General features: G+C 40.0%; 2 protein-coding genes across 2 annotated transcripts; one reads left to right on the forward strand and one right to left on the reverse strand.

Moving 5' to 3' along the window:
- The first annotated feature begins 1,306 nt into the window (after window positions 1–1,306).
- Window positions 1,307–9,638, forward strand: SLC24A5 (solute carrier family 24 member 5). The gene is made up of 8 exons (XM_058811295.1): window positions 1,307–1,439; window positions 2,717–2,800; window positions 2,890–2,993; window positions 3,310–3,410; window positions 4,167–4,450; window positions 5,404–5,610; window positions 8,368–8,469; window positions 9,019–9,638. The coding sequence occupies exons 1-8, from the start codon at window positions 1,373–1,375 to the stop codon at window positions 9,339–9,341; spliced, it is 1,272 nt and encodes a 423-aa protein (XP_058667278.1). The 5' UTR covers window positions 1,307–1,372; the 3' UTR covers window positions 9,342–9,638.
- MYEF2 (myelin expression factor 2) lies at window positions 3,125–26,976 on the reverse strand. The gene is made up of 16 exons (XM_058811296.1): window positions 26,748–26,976; window positions 22,059–22,288; window positions 20,797–20,849; window positions 19,520–19,527; window positions 19,316–19,409; window positions 18,263–18,454; window positions 17,446–17,599; window positions 16,987–17,036; window positions 16,837–16,900; window positions 16,602–16,703; window positions 16,352–16,402; window positions 16,209–16,277; window positions 15,838–15,936; window positions 12,109–12,311; window positions 11,948–11,999; window positions 3,125–10,230 (listed from the first exon to the last, which is right to left on the reverse strand). The coding sequence occupies exons 1-16, from the start codon at window positions 26,948–26,950 to the stop codon at window positions 10,067–10,069; spliced, it is 1,788 nt and encodes a 595-aa protein (XP_058667279.1). The 5' UTR covers window positions 26,951–26,976; the 3' UTR covers window positions 3,125–10,066.
- Between the last annotated feature and the right edge of the window lie 897 nt (window positions 26,977–27,873).

The raw sequence follows: 27,873 nt of genomic DNA on the forward strand, positions 1-27,873 counted from the left end.
TGACTTTACAAAGCTTAAAGACTGCATTTTACTCTTTAATCTTCGGTTATACACATGACTTCATTGTGAGAAGGTCACCAGACAAAGAAGTTCAGTGAACTGGGTCTGAAGGGAGGAACTGTGGGTCTCAGCTTCGGTCATGCAAACCATTCACGTAACTGGCATGGCCATCTGCCCAGTGAGGGGAGAGCCCGGTGCTCACACAGCCCGGCACAGACATCCTGGGAATCGGTGGGAATAAACAGAAATTGTCACAGCAGAAAAAACGTATTGAGGAGTAAGCTTAAATTCACCTTCTACATCCCGAGACATTACACAGCACCTGGGTATCGCGGTCAGCACCTTGCACCAAGGCCGAACCTTCGCTCTCCCCCAAACACGAGGCAGGACGGGGCGAGGGCCGGAGCGCAGTTCCCTGTGGGACGCGGCTCGGAGGCGCTGCCCGCAAATCCGGGCCCCTCGCTGCCGGCGGCGAGCGGCGGAGCGCTGAGAGGGGCGGCGGGACCCTGCGGGTTGGGGCGAGTCCCTGAGGGGCGGTGGAATCTGGGCAGGCGGCAGTGGGACCCCTGCGGGATGGGGCGGTGGAATCTGGGCAGGCGGCAGTGGGACCCCTGCGGGATGGGGCGGTGGAATCTGGGCAGGCGGCAGTGGGACCCCTGCGGGATGGGGCGGTGGAATCTGGGCAGGCGGCAGTGGGACCCCTGCGGGATGGGGCGGTGGAATCTGGGCAGGCGGCAGTGGGACCCCTGCGGGATGGGGCGGTGGAATCTGGGCAGGCGGCAGTGGGACCCCTGCGGGATGGGGCGAGTCGCTGAGGGGCGGGGGGGGGGGGGCGCGGCCCCACGTGACGCTGGCGCCCGGGCCGCCGCTCGCGCTGCTGCCGCTCGCGCTGGAGCCGCTCGCGCCGTTGCCGCGCGCGCAGTCCGGGCGATGCGGGCGGGCGCGCGGCGGCGCGCGGCGCTGGTGGTGCTGGCGGCGCTCGCGGCCTGGGGCGCGCGGGCCCAGCGCCCCGGGGACCCCGCGGGTACGGCGGGACCGGGACGGGAACGGGAGGGACCGGGGACACCGGGAGGGCACCGGGCTCCGCTCGAGCGCTGCACAGCCCGTCCCGCGGGCGCTCTGCCCCGCCGCAGGCGTGCGGCGCTCTGGCGGCATCGCTGCAGCGCTCCTTGCTGCGCTCGAATCCCCAGACGTCCCGGGGCCTGAGGAACGGGAAGGTGCCATACACGATGTGTAACACTTTTGCGCTCAATTTTCAGAAAACGGGACGCGTTGCATCCTCTCGTCTTCATCGGAGTTTCCTGAAGGATTTTTCACACCGCAGGAGAGGAAGGATGGAGGAATCGTTATCTACTTCATAATTATATTGTACATGTTTCTGGCCGTGTCCATTGTGTGCGATGATTACTTCCTACCTTCCCTAGAGATCATCAGTGAATGTAAGTGACATCCTGTTTTCCTGTAAAACTGAGAAGCTTGGCATCAAACTTTCTCTTTTAAAAAGCTTCAAAGTTAGAGTGCTCTGAAAGAAAACTGAACAAGTTTCACTTTCCATGCACAGATGTGTCTATAGAATATTTGATACACAGGATCAATATTTTATTGAAAAAAACCTAGTGATTACACTGCACATGTATTCATTTAATATTTGCTTTCTTTCTGCCTGGAGGAAAATCTTAAGATTCCTCAGTATTAACTAAACTGACAATTTCCATTTCAGTTGCACAGTACTATGTCCAGGTAACTATTAGTAAAATAAAAAAAATTAGGAGGGATGGTGATTGGTGAAACCAAAACTCTTTCTAGGGTTTGTTTTTCTTTAAAAGTAGTGATGAGCTACTGCTAACATATTAAAGTATGACACAGGAGGGACAGGAATTCTATGGTTACCATGGTTCTAAGAAATCTAATCAACCTGCAACAATTCCCCTGGCTCCAGCAGACCACTGAAGAGATGGTCTTGGCAGGGAGTTGAGATTTTCGCTGCCAAGAATTAACAAAATTCCCTAGGGAAACTCATCCCTGAACTGGAAGACCTCCTCCAAATCTGCACTTACAGCAAATGTAAGCTTCTACACTGCCATAAGAACTGGTGTTTTGTTTATTGACAATAAATTAACATTTGTCAGACTTGCCATGGTCAGCCATACGTCCCTGTACTTGGTGTGCAGGACTTGATCCACAGAGTGAGTTACATTCCAGAAAGTCAATTTGCCAGAACAAAAATCTCATTTCTCTTAAGCAACACACAGGCTCTTACACTGTCCATACAAAATGAAAACTTGATTTTAAGACCACAGCAGTGGTTTGAATTTAACTAATGTTTCTGGTATGTGAAGACACAGTGGTACAGATTTCCCTGGCAGATGGATAGAATTGATATGAATCATACAGCAATATCACACTACAGTCCATGGAATTTCCCTATAATTACTACCAACAGGAAACACAGTTTAATCCTGCATACAAATGCTGATTTTAGAAGATTTAAACTAATTTCTGTAATGAAGTTAGAAATAAACTAGCCCGATAGATCAGGCTAATTTTCAATATATTACTTTATGACTCTCATATAAATGTATTGACTGTATGAAAATAAACTTTAATCTACTAAACTGTTGTAGTAGCAGCTAACATTATGTACTAGTGAGAGTAAAGGGTACAGGCTACTGCAGCATCAATTTTTTTAAAGCAATTCTTTTTGTTCTGTCCTCAGGCCTTGGCCTCTCACAGGATGTAGCTGGAGCCACTTTCATGGCTGCTGGAAGCTCTGCTCCAGAGCTTGTCACTGCTTTTCTAGGTAAGAGATGTGTTTTATAACTCCTTATAACTTAGAGCTCTTTTCCTTGCATGCCAAACTCAAACATACCAGAGTCATTTTCCTTACAGGAGCTTTTGTGACAAAGGGAGATATCGGGGTCAGCACCATCCTTGGATCAGCAATATATAATCTTCTTGGTATTTCTGCAGCTTGTGGGCTGTTTTCCAGTGTGGTATGTATAACTTTGATAGTTCTGCTCCTAAGGGCAAAATAGTTATCCTTTCTCATTTGCCAACAAAAGCCAAGAGAGACTTACTATGACAACTGCCAAGTTTATTATTTAGTAGCAAAACCAGCATGTAATCAGTTTTAAGATAACTTGCTATGAAAGTTTTTAAAAACACTAACTTGTTGAATATCATACTTAAGTCATTCCTAAGAATCTTTAATTTTTACATAATATAGAAACAACATATTGATGCAGCATTTACAGCACTTAGTGAAAGTATTACAGAGAGGTTTAAGAAAAGTACATGACTGATCTGCAGGTTTCCAGGCTGTCCTGTTGGCCGCTGTTCAGAGACTGCCTGGCATATACCATCAGTGCAGCAGCCGTCCTTGCCATGATATCTGACAGCAGAATTTACTGGTAAGAGCACAAGTAGTGTTGAATTCCTGTTGACTGGAGATTTGTGAGACAGTGTTTTGAAAAACAAATGAAAATCCCCAAGCCCCAAACTTCAAGTAGCCTGAACTGCTGTTCACTAACAGAAATGAACATCCTGTAGGCTTAAAAAAAAAAGTCACAATGCTTGTAAAGATTATTACCTAAGCATTCAAACTCTGCATATTTGAAGTTTGACCTGCATAGGTTTGTCTGTACAGACTTCACAATTTCTATCACAACTGTTCTGACATGGCAATTAGTGTTCAGCATTTACTCCTTTTAAGCCTTTCCTTTCATACCAGCATTGTTTAGAAAAACTTTTGTGTGCCAAAGGAGATCATGAGTTTCTGATGTTTTAACTTTTCCATCAACACTGAAACTCCTGTTACCTCAACAAGACAGTCAGGTCCAGCAAGAAGTCTCTTGAAGTTTATAATTTAAGCATCACATGAAGACTCAATTTTGCAAATATCAGGAAAATGTTCAATCAGTAAGATCCCCTGAAAAAACATGCAGCTATACAATACACAAACAAGATTCTGCAGAGGAGGGGAGTTAATTAAACTGCTGAAAGACATGGAGACACTCACAAACTTCCATGACATTAGCCATACAATTGCAAATAGATGCTTTTGTGTGTTCTCCTTCTGCTATTCATGCAAATCTTTTCTCTCTTCTTATGCCAACAACTGGGTTCTTTTATACTACATGTTATATAAAACTTGTTTTTCATTCTAGGTATGAAAGTGCATCCCTATTATTGATATATGGGTGTTATATTCTGGTACTATGTTTTGACATTAAAATCAACCAATACCTCATGAAAAAGTTCAGTCCCTGCTGCACGTGTTTTACAAAAGCCATGGAAGAGAGCACGGAGCAGCAGCCACTGGTTGGATGGAGGGACGAGAGTGGACCTCTCATTCGCCAACAGTCAAGGACCGACAGCGGCATTTTTCAAGATGAGCTGGACTACTCTCAACTTTCCACAAGCTTACATGGGCTCAATGAAATCTCTGAAGGTACAGGTTTGTTACAGCTGTCTCTAGCACCCTGCATGCCTGTCTGCATCAATTCTCATCAACAGCAGATTCTCAGACAGTATTAAGATTTTGCTCACAAAAGAACTCCAGCCTAGTATTTAAGTAAATCATTATTCTAACCTGGAATATAACACTGAGCAAAATCAGAGTGATGGTTTTTATATGAAGTCAGTTGCTAGAGGAATGCAAGGATAGTTGCTCATTTGTGTTGTAGTAGAACTTCTGTCTTTGTTGTGTGTATTTGAAACTTCCCAGCAACACTGCTTGTAAAATGCACTGTCAGCTGAAAGCCACACAGGTACTGTAGTAATAGATACTCTTTCCATATGACGGTGGCAGGTTGGTAGCCCAAAATATGCATAATATCAAAAGTAAAGGGATAGCTGTGATGTGGCCACAGGTCATGTTTCCACTCAGGCAAAAAAGAGCAGTTGGTACTTACTCTTGGTAAATGCTATGGGCAAACCCTTATAAAGAAATTCATTTTTCATCCACCTTAGTTCACCCCTGGTGATGTAATAAAAAACATGTTAATCATAGAATATTAGGCTGGAAAGAGATCTCAAGGATCATCTGGTCCAACCTTTCCTGGCAAAAGCATGATCCCAGACGGGCCAGCACCTGTTCAGCTGAATCTTAGAAATGTCCAACACTAGGGAATCACAACTTCCTGGGGAGATTATTTTACTGGTGATTATTCTCATTGTGAAAAAATGTTTTTCTTGTGTGCAAGCAGAATCTCCCCAGATGTAACTTGATTTCAGAATTTTGTCCAGACAGATGTAGGTACTGGGTAATACTACAGCTAAAACTTGAGGCAGAAGTATTTTTCACCTTTTTTCAGTATTCTCACAAGTAGAGGACAGTAACATACTGTACACTATGGATTCAAACTTAATGCCACAATTTAAAAGTTGCTTTTTCCTCAACAGATCATCCAAATGTCTTTACCATGCCTGAAGCAGATATAAAGAGAATTTTGTGGGTGTTATCCCTTCCTATTATCACACTACTCTATTTAACTATCCCAGATTGCAGAAGACAGTTTTGGAGGAACTGGTTCATGGTGACATTTTTAATTTCAGCAGCATGGATTTCTGCAATAACTTATGTTCTTGTATGGATGGTAACAATAGCAGGTAGGTACGTAAAGTGGTGTTGCTATACCAGTCAAGAATCATGGAAAAAGTTGTGTGGTTTCCCTGTGAGGTTTCCCTTTAAAAGTCAGTTTAGCAACTTAGACTGTGCTGTAAAAAAACACAACAAAGAAAAACAACAGAAACTTATGTTTGACTGCTTAGTTTGCCACCCTCTTCCATCCAATGATGGAACACTTTTATAGAGTTTAGCTGCTTCACACTGCTTACCATCACATGAAGGAGAACTTGATGTAGCTACAAAAAAACCCTATCTATTTTTAAAAACAGTTTCACTAAACTGCTTCATTAAGCAAAGCAATTAGACACACAGCAATAAATTTGTCATGCTGAAGGCTGACAAACATGAAATCCCCCAAGACTGGAATTAAAGGTCAAAGTTTTTTGAAAAAATCCATAATTTCTATACCTGTGTTTCTCACAAACGTTACAGTAAGAGATGTGGCATTAAATTCACTGCCAAAAAACTTCTCAAATATGTTTATAAACATCCTCGGAGTGTGTATATGTGGGCCTCTTACAAATCTGCATCATAAAGTGGGGCAGTAAAAGGATTGCATTTAAGAGAGAGAAGGGGTATGGACTTGTATGTAAAAACCTTCTCCTAAAAGTACTTTGAGGTATTAAAGGTCTCCTCATTTCATTGTTTCTCCAGTCAGCTTGAAAGACATCCAGTTTTTATATTTAAGAGCAAGCAGAAAAAGAAACTGAAACTCTACAGAATGTTTCAAAGCTTGCCATTTTCACATTATAGCTCACTAATCCTAATCAAGCTTTCTGCTACTTCAGACATGAATAACTCCTTGTTCAGTGCAGAAGCAGACCTACACATTCAGTAAACCTTTGAGAAATTATTAGTAGATCACTGGATATTACACCCACCATGTTAACTCCTTGGGTAAATAATTTTCCACTTGTACCCAAAGAGCAAGGGTTCACTGTCTGGATGCTAAAAGCCTTTGAACCAGGATCCAAGTCAACATTATTGCTGTTCTACAAGACAAAGCATTAATTAATATGAAAGTAGGTATGGTGGAGATTGAGAGAGTGTATTAGTTCACTTTCCAGAGTCATCACAGGTAGTACTGGGGTCTTTGGCCCACTACTTCTAGGTAAATTATATTCTATTTACATGTTAAAACACTACAAGTTAAACACACAATATATTCAAGTCCAGGCTCTCATGAAGGTTGAGAACTCAAAGGTTCTACCATTGCATAATCAGTCTATCAGAATGTAACAAAAGTATCATAGCTGGGCACTAAACTGGGATGGTCCAGAACAAACGTAATTTAGTACATCTTTCTGTTGCTGGCAAAGAAAATTCTACTGCTTATAGCAACACATTGCTACTAATACACAAAATTAACAAAAGCCTAGAAAAATAAGACTTTTCTGTCTTAATGGTCAGTTGCTAGAAAATAAACCACTACACATTAAATAGAAGATAAATCTATCTAATAAAATAAAAAACTAACTTCTCCTGAGTTTATATTCTGTCTTATAACCTTCAGAGGGCTAGAAACTAATGTTGGGTACATAAGGCTGGTTCATTCGTATTTCACCTTGGTTTGAACCATTATTTTCCAGCCTGGATGATTTATAAAAGCTGATTTGTTGGTCCCTCACCCTACAAATCTATTAGAAGTGATGGAAGGATAAAAAGAATACAAATTCTGCAACAGGATCATGTTAGTACCCCTGAAATCAACAAACAGTTTCAAATATAAATTTACTGGGCTGCTCTAGACTAAGCTGGTAAGTAAGAGACAAGCATTGCTGACCTAGCTTAGTGTACTGCCTCTTATTTAAATAAAACTGCTCTTATTAAATATGTCAAAATATTTCATGTAAGAACTCAGATTTCAACACTAAAAAATACTAAGATACTTTTTAGTGAACCAAAATGTTTAAGAAAAATTAATTACTTTGTAGCTTGACTAGAGGTATCAAATATTGATGCACCTGAATGGTACAACTGCTGAAACAGTTTTGAAGAATCCCTGTATTTTAAGTTAGAAATTAATATGGTTAAACGACATTTGGGGCTGAGAAAAATAGAGATTAGGGAAAAATACACTGCTCTTCTAATAACAGTTTAAAACTTTTCTTCAAATTTAAATGAGTATTTCCCTACAGGAACTCACACTTCTAAGGGGTTACTTGTACTTACAAGTCATACAAAAATTCCGCACTCTGATTCTTCCAAATCACTTTCTAATTGAAATGAAATGGTAAAGGCATGAAGTTGAGACAGTATTCTCACAATATCTTAATGACTGTCCTCCCCAAGATAATTCATGTGCTTATTCCCCTCCCCCAAGGGGATCAAAAAGAATGATTATAAGAGTTATTGCTTCGTGAGACTTCTGAACACTAATAAGGAGATGCCCAAACCTGTAAGAGACTATAGTATTTTCTAGAAGTTGAGGGACAAAAAAAAGGAATAGTAATTTGTTAGATATTTAAACTTTTACTTTATCTGCAAGAAAAAAAATCTTAATTGCTACTGTATTGACCACTTCAGACTTAAAAGAACAAGGAAAGGATATTTGTTGTCACTCTTTAACTGCTTTGTGGTTCTGTCACATCACATGTAGTTAAGTTAGCTGATACATTCCATATGGAATTACTGTATGATTGATTCTTTCTCCAGCAAACAAAGTCCAAAGCATTTTCAGTGGATGAGCCCTAACTTAAACCACACTTGCATTTTCTACCCTTATTTCTCCACTGCAGGTGAAACGCTGGGAATCCCAGAGTCAGTCATGGGTCTCACCCTACTGGCAGCAGGAACCAGTGTACCAGATACAGTTGCAAGTGTGCTGGTGGCTCGAAAAGGTAAAGATTTTAGTATTTAGGCTCATGCCAATGGATGTGTTTAAAAAGGTACTACAAAAAGAAAGAATTCTAGTCAACATTTTGATAAATTCAAGGAGTAACCTCAAAATCCAAGCTTCAGATTCTAGAGCTTAAGTTTACTGAAAATAAATAAATAGCTTACCTGAAAAGGCTGTGGCTCAGACATTTAAAAACTTCTCAGAGTATCTCAGAGAAGTATTCTAGATTGGTTTATTTGTTGTTGATTACGTATTACAGTTTTACTGCAGAACACAACTGTAGGTCTCAGTATTTTAAGCATAAATGGATTTTATAATAGCCTGTCTAGCTAAATTTTAAGTGCAGCTGTGCAGATGCTGGTGATTTAGGGAGACTTTTATGGTTGTGGTACCCATGTTCTGTAGAATCTGTGACTATAGTTCTTCCAATGCAAAATCTGAAAAGGGTGCTCTGTGAGAAACTGAGGGCTAGCAATCTGTTCCTCCAAAACAGTTTGGCAATTTCATGCAATACAATTAAGCCAACTTATCTGTATTTCTTCTTTTACAGGAAATGGAGATATGGCTATGTCTAACATCGTAGGATCCAATGTATTTGATATGCTCTGTTTGGGAATACCCTGGTTTATAAAAACTGCCTTCATAAATACATCAGGACCCATAGAAGTGAACAGCAGTGGTCTGACATACACAGCCATTTCTCTTATCTGTTCTGTTGGTTTCATTTTTCTGGCAGTTCACCTGAATGGCTGGAAAATAGATAAAAAATTGGGGACAATTTGTCTTGTCCTATACTTAGTATTTACTGTATTATCAATTTTATATGAACTTGGCATCATAGGAAACAATCCTACAAGGGTCTGTGGTAACTAGTTTTAATCAGTGATTATGCTGATGAAAAAAATAAAAGCAGGAGAAAAAAACCCAGTTTCTTCATTTAGTCAAAATAAAATTTCAAAAAACAACTCCAAACTCCCATTGGGCTCTAAATCTTATATACAGAACTAAGTCATATCATTAAAGTAATATTAAGTAGAACAAAAACATCACAGCCTAACTGGAGCCCTTTCTTTTAGAGTCAAGAATTACAGTATGACTACAACGCACATATAAAACCAAAATTATGAAAAAGACATCTACTTCTTACATTACAATGTTGATACACACATTTGGCGGGGAAAAAAAAAATCAGAAAACACTAAATAAATCCCACTATGCAATCTGGAGATTAACAGAGAAAATGGCTTATTTTATTAAAAACAGTATAACCATTCATTTAAACTGAATGACTAGAGACACTTGGCCTAATTTTCCAAAGGCACTGAGCATCCAAAGCATCCCCAGTTTATAGGGACCTGCAGGTGCTCAGTGCCTCTAAAAAAAACAACAAAAATCAGGCGAATTGTCTTTAAAAACCAAACATAGTAAGATTCAGTTAACAAGTATCACAGTATATTAAACACTATACTGTTAAAGGCTGGTGGGATTTAAAAGTTCCTTTTTACAGCTTTTGTAAGCATACAATGTTGCTAAAAATGACTTACTAAGACAGAGAAGCTAAACAGACATAGGAATGTTCCTGAACACACAGTTTTAAATTATGCATTGCGATCCAAGCGGACATCAATTTCTCTGCCACTGATTTTTATGCCGTTCATTATCCTACAGGCCTTTTCAGCAGATTCTGGTGAGTCAAATCTGACTGTTCCACAGCCCTTTGATTTTCCATTCTCCATTTTTATTTCTGCAAACATTACATGACCTGAATAAATAAGTTAAACAGCAGTTATTTCAAGTCCTCAGTGTACTAACAACTTAACTCAGAAGTAATAAAAGAAAAAACTTAAGTATAATCTAGGGGAACATATGAAATTGGCACTTTCAGACTGACGGTACACTCACTCATTCAGGCAAGGTGACATGAAACAAAACAGCAGGAAAGAATCCAAATCCAGATCTGTTATCTCAAATCTTTCCTGAAGTGTGCCTGTATTTGACCTCAAGTTTGAAACAAAGTGCCCTGTAAGACTCAGGGAAGGGTTTGTGTTTCATACTGACAAAAGTGTGAGTATTGAACTGTAGCTTAATCCAGTCCACCCTGTTCATGACAAAAACATACCAAAGCAATAGTCACAACCAAGCAATTTTGCTAAGAAGCTGCAGAGCAAAATTAAAGCAATAACAATAAAGTTACCAGGCTGGGAGTGGTGGAAAAGTAGCATGCATGATCCAATTCCTGCTGAGCTTCCTTGAGGTTGGACACTCAACTCACAAGGAAATATTTTTATAAAGATGTACCTCTGAGAATATTCAGTTCCCTGGAGCTAATGAGTTTTTGGTTATTGTATGTTGTAGCACACCTCTCGTGAGCCCCTGAACATCACTAGGAAGAAAAAACTTTTCCCTGAAATACAAAGTCTTTTATTTTTAAATATCATGTAAGACTGTCCTTTCAGTCTTGAAAGAAATGGTACACTGGGAAACAGGCTCTGTATTTCTTTATGATACTGACATGAACACAATCTGTTGCTTATAATTCTTTAAAGCAACTGAACATAATTACTACATCTATTAGCTGACAGAGATACTGAAAAAAAAGTTCTGAACTATCTGAAAGTTGCCCAGGAGGTTAAGACTCAAAAAAAAAAAAGGAAAGAACCTGTTGTGCTATATCCTCCATCTACAAAGAAAACATCAACACCTTGTAATTTTTCATAATTGAACTGCAAGGTCTAATTTATAGCAATATCTCTAAACAGCTGTATGATGACTGCCTTAGGCATCAGCAGTATGTTTTAGATTATTTATCTTTTCAGTCTATCCAAAATAAGAAGTCATCCAGTAATTCAGCTAAAGCTCTCCATTCTGAAAACGTGTTTTCAAAACATGTATTTTGACACTCAAGCTTTATTTTTCACTTATTTCTGTGAAAAGACCAACTTTTCTGAATTAGATAAAACCAAATATTGAATATTTGTAGCAAACTTTTATTTTTTAAGATAAAGGAGAACATACAGCCTGCAAATACTCTAATCAGGATCACCCATATGTATAAAACCTGTAATGCTATTCTGGCAAAATTACTAACTCTGATTTGATGCAGCACCATTTCTAAAGTAATGCATGAGCTGGACAGTTCATATTTAACTCATAGGAAACACTGCATTATATACTTCTACTGGCCAGGGAATAGGTCAAAAAAGAAAAAAAATCAAAGAGTAATTTTATTAAAGGAATAGGTTAAAGTTCATAGCAAGTGAGCACTCAGAGCCAACACAGCACATACTGTACCTTGGTCTTGTGTTCTGTCATGCCTAAAGATTATTTATATAACTCAAGAAAGCTGGGTGAAACAAGAAAAATTAAGCTAGTCAGACTCTTCTTCAGAGTCAGACAACAGTCTTCCTGTTATTATCTAATAAACACCACATAACACCTGAAGTCCATACAGATGAACAGGGTAAGGTTCATATACATACCACACTGACTGAATTTCTCCTTTAGCTTCTGCCAGGTCAAGTCAAAAGGAAGCTAAAATAAAAAGGTATTATTGGTAACAAAATATACAATGAGAATAAGAGCATGTAATCAAACATACCCACAAAATAAGCTTGTGGTTCCTATGTATTTCATTGCTTACATTTCTCACAAATATCTGGTTGCCTTTGGAGCCCAATCTCTCTCTCATGCCACCTCCCATCGGGCCAGGCCCAAATCCTCGATCCATGTCCATGTTCCTGTCCAGGCCTCCACCCATGGCGGGTCCCATCCGATCAAAACCGGAGCCCATCCGATCCATTCCCATTCCTCCAGCCATATTGTTCATACCACCCATGCCACCACCTACACAGAGAGAGAAATGGAGGACAAAAAAAAAACTCCTTTTAGCAATAAACACACAAGTATTTGGGATAAAATAAAGTTCTTGTGTCAGAATAAGAATAACTTTATTAGAAGTGCTGTAATATAAACCTTAACTTTTATACATGCACAGTGATTTATCAAGGAGCATGGCCAATATTTTAAGACAAAGTATTATACAAGATCTAGAGTGTCAGCTCTAAAATAGTAAAACCAAACTGCATCAGGCTATTATAATGTAGCAAAATGTTGAACACAAGAATTCAAACTCTGTCTTGTTTAATTAAAGAAAAAATATGATACTCTTTACCAAAAAGATCAAATAAATAATTGAGGCAATACTTAGATACAGGTAATTGGACCAGATATACAACTGTTTATTTGGCTTCCTTCATTTATATCCAGCTTCACTTAATGCAGCCGTGCTCACACCTAACTGCAAAATCTTCTAGAGAAGGCTTTTTTTTTGGCCAAGAACAGAAGTTACTGCAAGTACTGTAAAGAGCATGAACTTTCCTATGTGTCACAGTTTAAACCCCGATAAAAGTACAACCACGGAATAAAATTTATTAATTCATTTATATAAGTAACTAAGAGCAATAGCATTCAAATACTATAATATTTCTGGATTCATAATTAAAAATTAATGTACAGTAAATCTATCAAGAACATTCACAAGGGACCCTGTCTTTAAGCCTTACGCCTTCTAAGATTGGCACTAGCAAGATTTTAGCTTCTCATCTGCTGTAGGCTGAGGAACTCAGAGAGTTCCTGCAATACAAACTCAGTATTGGAGGTTTGCACAAAATTAAACTGGGGGATAATCTGAAATTCAAGGCTGATTTTTTATTTCAATGATGACATTACTGAGGTTCAGCTTTCATGAACTTTACTCAAATAACTCTGCCTGTCTTTTTTTCTGAAACACAAGTTTACTTTAATCACTTCTCCCTCCAAACTAGAAGTTGAAACCATTCCAAATCTAAGATTTCGGGAAAGACTCTATTAGCTAGTTTTCCTCTGAACTTTTACCTAAACATAACAGCTTTGAAAACTGTTAGACTTGTCACATGCAACAGAGTTCTACTTCCCTCAACAGCAACACACTACACTACACCAAGTTCCTCTGATACAAGTAGGTGTACACAGCATTGTTACATTGCCTATGCATTTAGGTTCTATTGAAACAAGTTAACCTACTCATTCCAGATCTTACTGGGCCCATGCTAGGTGCTCCCATTCCTCCTGCAAAAACACCAATCATTGCACCCCCTAAAAAATAATGAAGTGACATACACTGAAACCAGCAGTTAGTGCAAAAAGCAAAGCACACACTAATGAAGTGCGCTGTTCTCAGTGTTACCTGGCAATATTCTTCTATAAGGACACGAGTGTGTGCCTTTACTATACAAACTGAATAGGAACACCTTGTAAGTAAAGTTAGTTTCTCCTTTCCTACTACAGGATTTAAGCTACTCTGATTTCTTTCTAGCTTTTCTCCCCTCTGACAGCCTGCCAGCAGCACAAACATGGTAAAATTAAATGGGCCATTTCCCACATTGGCAAGAAAAACTTCAAAATTCAAGGCTTCATCTTATATGAACTTGATAGTATAAAAAGTCAACAATTCTGTTGCAAATCAAACATCCTCAATTTCATTCTGACACTATAGCCCAATTAAAGACACCTTCCTTGATTTCAAGGTTACTAAAACCAAATGCCTTCACAGTACTTCTTTCTAAGATACCATTAACCTAAATACTGTAACAGGAGTACATCAGTACACACAGTATCTATTAGAAGTCCCTACAATTTCCTTCCATTATTTAAGGTGAAGCTGGGGATCCCTAACCTGGGTTCTCAGGACACTATTCAAATGGGCAGATCACTGACAGTTTGTAAATTGAAGCATGCTGGATCTACTGAATGAAAGACACCCCCATCAGTTTCTCACAGTGGCCATGTTCATAAATTTTTAAACCAACGTGTTACCTGAAGACTCAGAAGCCTACTGCTTGCAGAAACATTTATAACTTAAGTGGCCTTGCATTTTCACTCAAGCAACAGATGTTCATGTAAGTAGCCAGAGTGAAAGCATACACTTGATTTCTAAGACATTCATTCCAAGGCATTAAGACTAGCTTAAAGGACAAGCTTATTATGTTCTTACCACTTCTACACAATTATCAGTATTGAAGAGAAGCACACAACAGTTACCCTTTTCTATAACTTGCCTCAACTAATACAATTTAAAAAAAAAAACAACTTTTATACCAGATGAACCTTATGCTCTTATCAGTTCTTCTCTTTCAAGGTGGTGAATTAAGGGAATGGAAAAGTACAAGAAACACAGAAGAGGAAGAAGAGCTGTCTCCTATGATGCATTTTGTGTTCAGTTTCAGGCCCCTTACAAGAAGAAAGACATAGAGGTGCTGGAGTGTGTCCAAATAAGGGCAACACAGCTGCTCAAGGCTCTGGAGCACAAGCCTTGTGAAGAACGGCTGAGGGAGCTGGGGTGCTCAGCCTGGAGAGGAAGAGACTCAGGGAGAACCTTTCTGCTCTCTGTAACTATCTAAAAGGAGGCTGCAGAGATATGGGGTCAGTCTCTTCTACCAAGTAACAAGCAATAGAACAAGAGGAAACAGCCTCAAGTTAAACCAGGGAGGTTCAGATTGGATATTGGAAAAAATGCTTCAAAGGAAGAGTTGCCAATCATAGGAACAGGCTGACCAACAAAGCGGTGGCGTCACCATCCCTGAAGGGATTTAAAAGACGTGTACACGTGGCTCTTGGTGACCTGGTTTAGTGGTCAACCCAACCCTGGCAGTGTTGAGTTAAAGGCTGGACTCGGTGATCTTCTCCAACCTAAGGGATTCTGTGATTCATCCAGGTAACAGCAGAGTAACAAAGGGCAAGAAGGCTCTGCTGTTGAGCCCTTCCACACCTCTGAAGATGGAAGAGTAACTCATCCGAGGGAAGCCCATGGCCAACAAGACATCATCTATAAACAAAATAATCCTGGCTCAGTAACAGAAGACGCCAATAAATACCATTCTGAGCTACAGGAGCTCAGAATGCAGGACAAAAACTGAGGGCACTAAAATCCAAGACTCCTGTCCAATGCTACCTGATCTGCAGTAGAAACAGTACTATACCCACCATGCATTTGCAGACAGGCTTATGGAATGTACAAAGGCTGTACATGGACACCGTGTTCAGCATTATCAGAAGCATATACTTCAACACCCCACAGATTTAATACCCCACAAAATATACAGCATGAAGATAAATGCTTTCCTCAAACAGCTATTCCATTTATATTTTACAGAGGGAAAAAAACCCTCCACATCTGAACCCCTGTCTTAAGTGGTGACTGTAATGAACATTGAGATTCCATCCTTACAGTAATGACTGGGGAAGAAGGGACAAAAGATGACCAAATGAAACCAGGTCTCCTTCTAGCAAAATTCTCAATACTACGTCACAGAAAATTTAACAGTTACCATACCCATCCTTCCAAAAGACTCTCCAAAACCACGGTTCAATGCCATGTCACCACGACCAAATTCTCTTTCCATGTTTGCTCCCATTCCACCACGGAACATTTCTGGAAAGAACAAAGCAAAAATCAGGAATATTCTGTTATTCACACCTGAGTTGATGCTCCTACAACACTTGTTTCACAGCCACTTGTTTAAATAGAAGAGAGTCTAACGCACAAGTCAGAGGCACCTATTACACACTCAGCTCCCCTGCCAGTTCCCAGGCCTCCACTCATACAACTACTTCCTTTGAACTGATCTATATTACCCACCCCTAAATGGAGTTTTTAATAAATATTAGCAAACTAGTAGGTGTACAGGAACGGTGTTCAACTACCTCCCATTCGGTTGACTCCAAACCCTCCCATGTTGGGCATTCCTTCCATCCCACGAAATCCAGGAAGTCCTGCAAAATAAGGAAAAGTGTTTTCTATACAGTATTAAAGAAATATTTAATGCAAAAAACTTCATTGCACGTACCGCCTCCCATTCTACTCATTCCACCAAATCCTGGGCCGTCTATTCCCATACCTTTAAACCAAAAAGATAAACAACACTTAGTACACCCTAATGGATTTTTTAAAAGTCAGAGTTAAAATCTCAAAAGCACACTAGACAAGGCTTGCTTTGTCAAAAGTCTGTCTTTTCTGTGTTGCACAAATGACAATTTTAAACTTTAAAACCTTTAAACTAGCTCCGTATAACTTAAAAATGAAGAATCTGGATTTACCTCCCGGACCCATGCTCCCCATTCCACCACCCATGCTCAGCTGTGTTGCACTGATGGGCTGTCCACCTGGTCCAAGTCCCATACCAATACCACCAAGACCACCTCAAAAACAAAAAAAAGTATGATCAGAAGAGAGACCTTCCTCTGTATCACAGAGACCACAGTAAGCACAAGTGTGAAAAAAGAGATCACCATATACTAAGTGCAAGGGGTAGAAAACAGAGCAGGCACTCACGAGGTAATTGAGAGCTTTTGCTGTCCACAACACGGAAGTCTTCATGAGGAACTGATTTGTCATCCTGACAAAAAACAAGCATGGAATGCTATGATCCTTTCAATGTTTTGGCAGAGACATATAAAGTAGAAAGAAATGAAAGCAACTTACCATTTTTACATGCATGGGTCTATCAAACAGGAATTGTCCATTGAACATAGCTGAAGAAATGCAAGTCAAGGAGTCTTAAGAAGGCAATTTAACTGTTTCTGAAGAATCAATGTAATAACTTATTATATTTCTATACAATTGCTCTGAGTCTTATCTTTCCCTACCGTAGCTTTAGAAACACAATTCAAGGGCCAGAAGATGCAATACAAGCTGTTAGGTACACTGAAGTTAATTTCACAATTGTCACACTGCCGGGTATTTTAATTTTGTTCAACATCATGAGGAAGTTTTAGAATTTAGTAGTAAATTCAGGCATTACAAATGCAATCTGGACAGTATTACACTCTAGTCCCTATATTACAGCTACAAGGCAAATAGGCACCATTTGTAAAACTGCGCTGCCAGAACCATTAAAGACTAATCAATATATGATCAATTATTTTCCAAAGCCAAGGATACATATTGCTTGAACAGCTTCAATTGCTTGTTCAAAGGTAACTGTCCCCATTCCTCGACTCTTGCCATCTTTATCTTCTTTGATGTCTGCACGCTTCACAGTTCCAGCAATGCTGAATACCTCCTTCAGTTTCTTCCAGCCAACTTTGAAGTCAAGCTTAAACACAGAAATACATCAGTGATGTAAGTGCACATCTCTGTTCTGCTATTACATTTGGAAGAGATTTTCTGCATTGCTGTTAATTCTTCATTAACAAAATGGTTGAAAATTGTAAATAGTTGAGATTTTGCAATACACGCACTGTGTCAAAGTCCAAAAAATCACCATTTGAACACGTATGTACAATATGTACATGTATTTTACTTTAATTAACATACTACCATTGGGTTGGTTCTTGAGAAGAGCAGCTGTAATTCCACAAGACCTCATATAAATACAGTAGTCTTTTGTGCTAATAAAGAACTTGAACCATTGCATTTTTTGGAACTTTATTGTATTAGTCTAAAGTAACTAGCAAGATAAACTTAGGTAAGCTGATATATATATTGAATAAAAAACAAATGCCATTGTAAATAGTGAAAAGATGTATAAAATAGTTTTGAATCAACAGATGACTGCAATCATTAGAAGTGCATGTCAGTCTCAAGAGTTTAATGTATCTTTCCACGTCCAAAATCTGAATACATACCCAACACTTTCAATTCAATACACTAACTGTGAACTCTTTCCAAACTCCTCTTAATATTAAATCTGAACTACACAGGTGTAAGATGTCTTACAAAGATCAAACAAAGTTATAAAATACAGTTTTAAGCTTACATTGGCAACAAAAATCGTGGATCCAAGCCTGCCTGCTTGCAAATTACTGATAACCTCAGGAGGAATGTTTGGATTATTGAGAATAGAAGGTGGTAAATTCATCATTCCAGGTGCTGCATCAGGTCCATGTGCTCCTGGAAATTGCCCTCCTCCCCGCTGCAGTGCCCTACGAGCATGCTCCCCTTCAGGATCCTGAAACGTGGACACAAACAAAACCACTTAACCATCAACAACCAGACTGGCAACAAACAAAATGGTACTATTTGAAACTCTGCATAAACCCATCAAAATTATCAACTAATAAATACACTTGTCCATGTCAGAGGGATCATGAACTGAATTAGCATGGAGCCCTAATTCCCTCACCTCTAGAGGTGGGTCCTTTCAGATGAGGGTTGAGGCATATTGGCAAAGCACTTGTTGAGGAAGCGTGCACTGCCACTTCACATGCTGTACCTAGCCTATGGACAAGTAGAAAAGATTTCAAGCTAAAGGACTGTCAGTCTAGCACTTTCTCCAAGAATTGAATTAATTTAATAGGTGGTGGTTTTGTATCATTTATTAATACCATTATTAAAATTGTAACAGGACAGGAAGAACTGCATCAGATACCATCATATTACAGCACTACAATAGAAATGTTGACATTATTTCACTTTCCAGATAGCACAACTTCTCTATTTCCAGCCCCACTTTTGCACATATGTAGTGGTCTAATAATTAGCTCATTCTGTGTCATATTTTGAAGCAGGGACACAATGTAAACATAGATTACCTAGGTTGGAAAAACCCTAAGGTAAGAATATGAAGTAAAGCTGTTTTAACAGAAAACAGCATTAGATTATTTTGACTTTAGGACATGCTTTTTGTCAGTTTACTCAGCATAGTATCCAACCTTCTGCAAGCCAACAGGCAGTTCAGCTCATCAATAAAAATTCACAAAAAAATGAAACTGGAAATTGCACATCTAAGACTCTCAAAACCCTGTATGGTCATCTCAGTAGCTTTAGTATCTTCACCATTTCCAATTCAAAACAGCAGCAATAAACATACCTCTTTAATATTCAGGGGTCTTCCACTAAGATCATATTTGTTCATAGTGTCTAATGCCTTCTTAACAAATTCTTCATCTTTAAATTCAACCACACTTAGAAAGAGATCAAAACATTTAGAGTATTAAAATAAAGTTGAACATGCCAAATCTAATAGAATGTTTGGATAGCAGTGTGCTTCTACACACATAAAAAAGAAACTTACCCACAACCCTATATCCACGAGATTTGTCATCATATGTAAAGAGAAAACAAGCAAGAAAAAAAAGAAGTCAGTTAGCACATATGACAGAAAATGAAGCTTCCAGTTAAAGATCCCAGCTCACTGTTAAGCAACTATACAAGTTATTTTCAGCTTCAAAATGCATAATATATGCTCTTTAACGGTAGCCAATCGGAATTTCTCCTACTTTCTCAGCATACATACCATTCAAATGCAAGAGAATACATTGTCTCTTATGCTCTTTGAGTCAAACCAGAATTGGAAAAATGCCACACAGATCCATGTAAGGACAACTGGGAAGAGGAGGTGGGAGGGAAAGGGTGGAAAGAAAATAACCCCAAAACAACCAAAAACCAATCAAGACACTCATCACGTCATTAAAAGTTGTCCACTAACCACAAAATTAAAATCTACCTACATCAAGTACACCACTACAATGAAGAAGCAGTCTGCATACCTCTTCAGTACTACAACATAATTGAGAAATTACAAGAAAATAACCTTATTGACTGCACCAGCATCCTTCTAATCAAGCAAAGAGTTGAGGATTTCTTAAAGCATAGCAAAGCTGACAGCATGTTTTAGTTTTAACAAGTATTAAAGAAAGTAATTTACAACAACTGATACAACCTCAGTTAAAACTCAAACCTGCATTTCTCATGTTCTTCACTGCAGGTTTGGAGCTGCTATTGGCCAAACTTTTGACTATCATTAAGAAGACAAAGGAACTTTAACAAACTTCACTATTCGTGCCTCATTGCTGGCACTCTGTTGGCTACCAACCATCTCCATTCATTTAGTTTTAAGAAAGTAAATGCATTAAGCCAGTGTTTAAAAGTACCAATCCTGCAAAGCTGTGAAATCAGGCACTTCACCCAGTATATTCTTACCTAACATTTTATACTTATTGGCTCCAAGAAGAGCATACTACACTAACGAAATTTAAATAGAATGATTGGTTTATTGAACATCCTTTATATGAAACAGATTTGTACCAAGACAAAGGTGTTGGCTAAAAAGAAGGATTAAGTAAAAGCCATTTGTTAACATTTACAGAAGTACTTTGTCCCTTACAACCAACTAGTGTGAGTTGCATGAAGGTGTCAGACTACTTCTAATAGAGAATCCTCAAGGCTACCTTAATGAAAATCAGTGTAAAAATGAAACTTACTTTCCAATAACTGGTACAGGTATTATACAAAAATAAAACTGCTGAGGAACTTTTAAACCTCTAGCAGATTGTTGCCCACGGCACTTACCCTTGATTTTCCTTCAGCATCCTTAAACAGCTCCACGTATGTAACCTCACCAACTACATAAGACATACAAAGGGAAAATACCAAGAGACAATGCATTTAAACACCAGTATCTTTCTTTACTGTGCCCCTGTGCACAAGTCTACAGAGAATCACCTATTATTCACCAACAATCAAAACCAGACCAACCATACCTCCTGTCAATAGCTATATAATTTAGCTATTTTCAGAAATATGCAGCAGCCACATTCTCAAAACTAAAAACAAACAACTATATTTAACCTAATTCATACTAGAGATCATATTTTGGCCAGTATGATATAGTTGGTGAACAAATTCAGATATACACAGTCCCTTAACCTAACAAATGAAACGTCAACGTTCACTGAGAAGTGTTACATTTATCATCCTACTCACAACACCTGTTTTAAGGTGACTTTCTACCTGAATATCTTCAATCAAAAGTTTGCCTTCAATAATAACCAAATTTACACATCAAATATTTCACAGCAAGCGACTCACTTTCTAAAGTAGGAAGTTTAAGTAAATAAACCAATCAAATAGTCACGTCACCTTACAACAGATAAGCCAGCAGTTACAGAAGGGGGGTCTGGCATTTTTCACAGCCTAAAAGCCAAGTGTGCTTTGCATTACTTTTGAAGAATCAATTTTTCAAGGAAAACACAGAACTAACTTTTTACAAAATCCATATGTTATCATTATTTTACCCCAAATTTAAAATAAAATTTCTGGGGTAGTCAGGTTTCTCTATCAGAACTGCAACAATAGGAACAAGCTTTTAATACAAAGCTCCAGACAAACAGTCATGGCAGTAGTGACAATGCAGACCAAGTTAATGCCACAGCCAGATTCCACCAAAGAAATACAAAACAACTTTTGAAAGACATCCCTTATTATTCAGGTTAACACACTTCATGTGTTTCTTAAATACAAAAGCCCTTAGAGAAAAGAAAATCTACAAGAACTACAACTAGACAAAACACAATCTCTTTAAGAACTCATGAGGTCATGCATATACTCTCTACTATCACACCAGAATGGCAGAAGATTGTGAGCACTTCATTTACCCAGCCTACCCTGCAATGCAATTGTCTCGGATGAAAGAGGGGGAAGGGAGATAGATGTACCAAGTACAGCCCAAAACAAAAAAACCTCAAATCAAATCTGTGTGGCTCAAAGGACACATGGGTTGCATTTAAGCCCCACTGGTTTCTGTGTGAAGTGTATTACAAGGAGTAAGTTACCTTTCTCTCTCATCAGGTCTTTAATAGCTTGCCATTTCATGTCATACGGGATGTTGCTAATGAAAACCCGATTGCGGTTAACGGCCTTCTTGTCTGCAGAGCCCGCATTCTTCTCCTTTGCATAGGGGTGGAATCTATTCTTGTTTCCAAGAGAAGGGATTGCCTTTGCTTTTGCAACAAACTTTTCTTTCACAGGTGCTTTCCCTTCTTTCGCTGTCTCATCATTATCCCTACATTAAAAAACAAAAATCCAAACAAAAACACTGTTAGTCTTGTGTTGGACCATTAGACTATCCCACTTCCTACTTATATAACTGAGTATTTCCCATGCTATTGGAATTCCCAGGATGTCAAATGCTGCTTTTCAACTCAGGAAAAATAAATTCATGCTATCAGAGTAATTCCAAAATACACTGCTTTATCAAGAACAAAAAAATGTTCCGATGCTAAGTAAAGAAAGTACATCTCACTAATTCACTTTCATTCCATTTCACAGAATCATAGAATCCTAGAATGGTTTGAGTTGGAAGGGACCTTAAAGATTATTTAATCCCAAGCCACCTGCCATGGGCAGGGACACCTTGCACTAGATCACCTTACTCAGGGCTCCATCCAACTTTTACCACTTGCAGGGTTGGAGCATCCTCAACTCTGGGCAACCTGTGCCAGCACATCCTGTCTGTCAAGACTCAGAAAGATGGAAATGTGAAACTACTACAAAGACCAAAACAGAAAGAGTGAAAAATGACGTAAAATACCCATGCCTTGGTGCTTTGGTAATTTTCACACCTCACTTGGACAAGTTACAGGATATTCACCACAGAAGGGTGGGAGTAGAAACAGTTTAAGCCTGAGAGCTGAAACAGATCAAGATGCTTAATTCAATGTAATTCAATATATCAAAATCAACTCCAATAGGTTTTATATCAAATTATGTTTTATCTACCCCATAAATGACTTTTAGTCACAATTTGTGTCAGACTACTGTTAGAAATTAAAATCCAGCTAAGAACAACAAATGTTTTTTCAGTTTCACGGCTTAACACTACTAGAATTTTGGAACTTATTAAATGCATAGGAAACAGCTGTATTAAGCCATGCTATGAATCTAAGACTAATTAAGTAATTAGGTATTATCCATTAAAACAACAAAGCAGACACCTCCTCAGTCTTTCAAAACTTCACCAATAGCACTGAAATCTTCCTTTTAAAATATTTTTATTTTTTAGATGAAAATTGGCTGCTTTTCCTTTACAGCAGTCCAAATCTCAACTTCAGTAAGACCATACATTTTCAACAGAATTAGAAGAAGTATCTGTAACTCTTCAGCATTCCTGATATTGTTATTATCACAAGGTCATTTAGCATGCCAACAGAGGCTCAAGGAGCCTGAATTGTTACTTTTAAAAAGGAGAACTGCTGAACTGAAAGAATTCACTGAATAAAGCCACACAAATGTGATCCACTAAACAGATGCTACTTAGAATCTTTAACTACACATCACTGTCTATTTAAAGAGAAACTTTAAAAGTACTTTCACAGAAACATGTATTTTAAAAAGCCAGAATTAGCATCTTGATTTAGAACAATTAGAAGGAGATGTCCTACAGGACTGACAGAAGTGAATGATTGTGAACCCTCCTTCTTAAATTACATCACTATCTTTACTAGATTTCTCACATCTCAGAAGGCTTAGTTTTTATCTCATTGAGACACTTTGGAAGGTTTCAGGCATTTCAGTTTTACAACCACAACATATGGCAAAAGCAGTGATTTTGATTAACTGACAAGTTTTCAGCTCTCTGCACAGTTAACAAAACAGTGAGTAAGTGGCAGTCCTGCACTCAAAAGCACATGCAAGGAGCTCCTACTGAAGCCTGGGCATTTTTCAGGGAGGAGTACATTCAAATACATCCATATTTCTCCCCTGACTTTTTCCCCAATTTTGAAATAGTCCCATGGTATTAACTTCACAGTCCTTGTGTTTATATGTGGATTAAGAGTGGATTAGCAACTGGGAAATGCATGGATACTCCCCTGGGGCAAGTATTTGTAAAATTTAAAACCTCTCAAGTCAACAACATGTTATCTGGTTCAAGCTTTCTCCAAGTCCTGCTGCATCATCCCTCCTCCACACCACTCTGTGTGACAACACAATTCTTGTGTGGCTGTGCAGTGAAGTGAAATGAAGGGAACAATGCAGGAACTGGAGGGATTCAAGGGAGGAGGCAAAGAGCAGAGTATCAGGTCTCCAGTCACATCAGTTCCTTCCAACCCAACCCCATCTGCAAATGCAAAACTCCTGCCCAACCAGACTCCCAGTAACAACCTGAGTTCTCCTTCAAGTTTTAGGATTAGAGCAATGGATTCTCTTCAGCCTTTTAAGCTCTTTCCTACTTAAAGGATTATGAAACAGCCCCTTGGTGCTCAATGCAGTGCACAGGATGAGACAGGTCTCCAAACAGGGAATCCAGAGGCTCTGCAAGACCTGGCTGTACAAATCAGTAGAGAGCACAGAAGATACAAGCCTGGCATAAACTCCTAGATCTGGGAAACAAAGCCACCCTGCACTTGGTCTGGGAATCACAGCCAGGATGCTGAAAATAGAGGATTAATTAAAGAAACAATCCTTCTTGCAAAACTCATCTGCCAAAACCAACACAGGCCAGGCTGGAGGCAGAAATCCTTTCACAACTCCTACCCTCCTCCTTGAATATTAACAATAATTTCAATCATAAATACATTCAAAGCAATGTCACATTACTCACCTACAGACCACAGAAAAGACAGACTCAGAAATTCTACACTGACATTTTCATGGGGGGAAAACAATAATAATTCTAATCTTTACTTTCTGTATGAGCTACAAATTTCATACATTAAATTAATACTTATATTTGCCTGTGAAATCACAGACCACCACCGTTCTTAGGACTGGAAAAAAGATGTCTACAATTAGTTCTCAAAAAAAGTGCATATGCTCATTGATTTGAAAGACCATTATACCTTTTGAAAAAAAAAAAAAAGTTTTTGAACTTTCCATGAAGTTTTGAAGACAAAAGACAAGCTTTCCATATGCCAGACTAGAAGCCTATAAATAATAAGCACAAGATACATCAACATGAAAGCCCTAAAACTTGATTTTTAAAAAAAAAAAACTTCTACTCCTCCTCACAAGTGCCCATAATAAGATAAGCAGACAGAAATGGAAAAAGTTCACAACATGTGATTTCAAAGCACATGGATCACTTTAGCTTTGCTGTGCTGAATGGTTCCACTGCCAAATACAAGAAACTCAGAGAAGTGTGCAAACCAAGTCAGGATTCCTCTCCATTTAATGAATGCTAAGCAAACCAGGTTAGTAAAATCATTTTTTCAAGTAATACATTTCACCCACAGACTGACAGTTTAATCCTTTGTAAACCCATTTGGGGGAAGATTAGAAACTGTATGTGAAAGAATAAGATTTGAATCTCTGTTAACAAGAGCCTGCCATTACTTTCAAACTTCAAGTTGTGATTTCTACCAAGCAGAATGACTGGGATTTTTCATTTGCTTGTGAGGTTTTGGAGGCAAAAGAAGATACTGTTGACAGGAGTGATACAGAGAAAATACCTCATTTCAACAGCAGCAACCCCAAAAGGCAATAAAATTAATATGCCTAAAAAGGACAAAAAGGGTGACAATCATCCTGTGAAATTCAATTCTAATCTGTGCAGTTTGGAAGCTGAGGGCCAGACTAGGGAAAAAGAAAACAAATCCACAAATTCCATTTTACAGTGAAGTGGAATTTATAGCTTGTAAACTAAACTAAATTTTACAGGGAGTCAAGTAAAGGCATGAAGTACATATTTATTCCTCCAGCTTTATTTAGACGATGATCCCATATGCATTTTTTTAAACACAACAGTATCAGAGCAGGGCTGCTTAGAACATGTCAAAACTTCCCAGACGCCAGCAGCTTTGATGTACTCTAACAGTAAGTCTACCGTAAATGTATTTTCCCTCCAAGATCTAAATGAGATTGGAAGAGATATTGAAATTCCAACGATCTGAGGCCAGAATCCAGCTCATGTAAAGAGTGACAACCTTCCAAGCCTGACATCAAGAACAACCACGCACACAAAGTTATTCATGGTATTGTTCCAGAGAGCCGGTATTTCCAGCTCCCTTATTCTAAGTTCCTTTTAGCCATACTATACAAGGCACAATTTTACATACTCTGTGTATGAAAATGTTACCGTTTCCAAGAAAACTTCATGTATGCATGTGCGGGGTTTGTTTTTAGAAAGTAAATTACTATAGGGCTGTCCTACCATTCTCACGTAAACAAAGACTACTTCAACGGCTTTAAATAAAATCGTTTCGGCAAGAAGTGGAAACGTAACCGGCGCCAACAGCGATGCGGACACTCCCGGACGGGTATCCCGTGGGAACCGCCAGGTACCAGAGCCGGGGCTCGGAGCCCAGCCCAGCCCTGCCCTGCAGGGCGGCCCCGCACGCCCAGCCCTCAGCGGCGCTGCCCCACAGCCGCCCCCTGCCCTGGCCGCGGCCTCCCCGAGGGCGCCCCAGGCCCCGGCCCCGGCCCCGCGGAGGAGGAGCCACGGGGCGAGGGGGGTCCGGCCGCCTCCTCCCGCCGCCCCCCGGCCGCGCTGCCCCCGCCGCCCTCCCGGCCCTGCTCTCACACACATTTTCACGCCATTTGCGCTGCCCGCGCCGCTACCGGCTGCCGCGGCCGCCGCCGCCTCCTCATCCTGCGGCGGCTGTTGCGGCGTCTGTTGTTGCGGTGCCGGCTGCTGCTGCTGCTGCGGCGGCGGCGGCTGTGGCGCCTGGCCGGCCGCCTCCTCGGCTCGGCGCGGCGCGGCCGCCTCCGCCCTGTCGCTCTCCGCCATGTCGTGCCGGGCCGAGGCCCAGCGACCGCCGGTTTGAAACGGGCCCCGAGCGCCTCGGCCTCGCCGCCCCGCGCCGCGCGAAGTCTCGCGAGAGCACCGCTCGCGGCCGGAGGAGGGCACGCGCGCCGAGGCTTTGTCCGTTGCCATGGCGACGCGGGGTCGGGCACGGCCGGCCCTGCCCCTCACAACAGCCGCCCTCAGTGAGGCACTGAAACACACAATACGGAAACAGCTCGGTGGGGAAAGACCCCGAGATCTTCAAATGCACCCTTTAATACAGCACTGCTAAGTACGCCACTAAGCCAAGTCCCCAGGTGGGGGATACTTCCTGCAATTGTGACTCCACCATTTCCCCGTGCAGGCTGTGCCAGTGATGGACAACCCATTCCGTGAAGAAATTTTTCTTAATATCTTAATATTCCTCTGGTGCAAGTTCACGCCATTTTCTATCACTTGTTTCATGGAAGAACAGACCAAGTCCCACCTGGCTACATCCTCCTTTCAGGCAGTCGGAAGCGATAATGTCCCTCCTGAGCCTCCTTTTCTCCAGGCTGAACTCCCTCAGATGCTCCTCACAAGACTCATGCTCCAGACGTGGCCACAGTTCTCTCCACAGAGAGCAGCAGGCATTGTCCTGGGGAAGGCTCTGAGATGATCAGAGAAAAGAATGATAAACAATTCTTATCTTTACTTGCTGCATCTGTTGTTGTGAACATGTGGAACGTATTATGGAGATTTGTTTACCGAAGGGTGATTTCTCAATTGGCCAGTGGTGATGGTGTTTAGATTCAACTGACCAATCTGGTCTGTCTGTATCAGACTGTCTGTGAGGGGATGACTTTCTTTATTAGTATAGTATAATAAAACGATTGATCAGCCTTCTGGAATCATGGAGTCAATGCTAATTATTACCTGGTGGGCAC

Source organism: Ammospiza caudacuta, chromosome 10 (genome assembly GCF_027887145.1).
Source record: "Ammospiza caudacuta isolate bAmmCau1 chromosome 10, bAmmCau1.pri, whole genome shotgun sequence".
In the NCBI taxonomy this organism is placed as follows: domain Eukaryota; kingdom Metazoa; phylum Chordata; class Aves; order Passeriformes; family Passerellidae; genus Ammospiza; species Ammospiza caudacuta.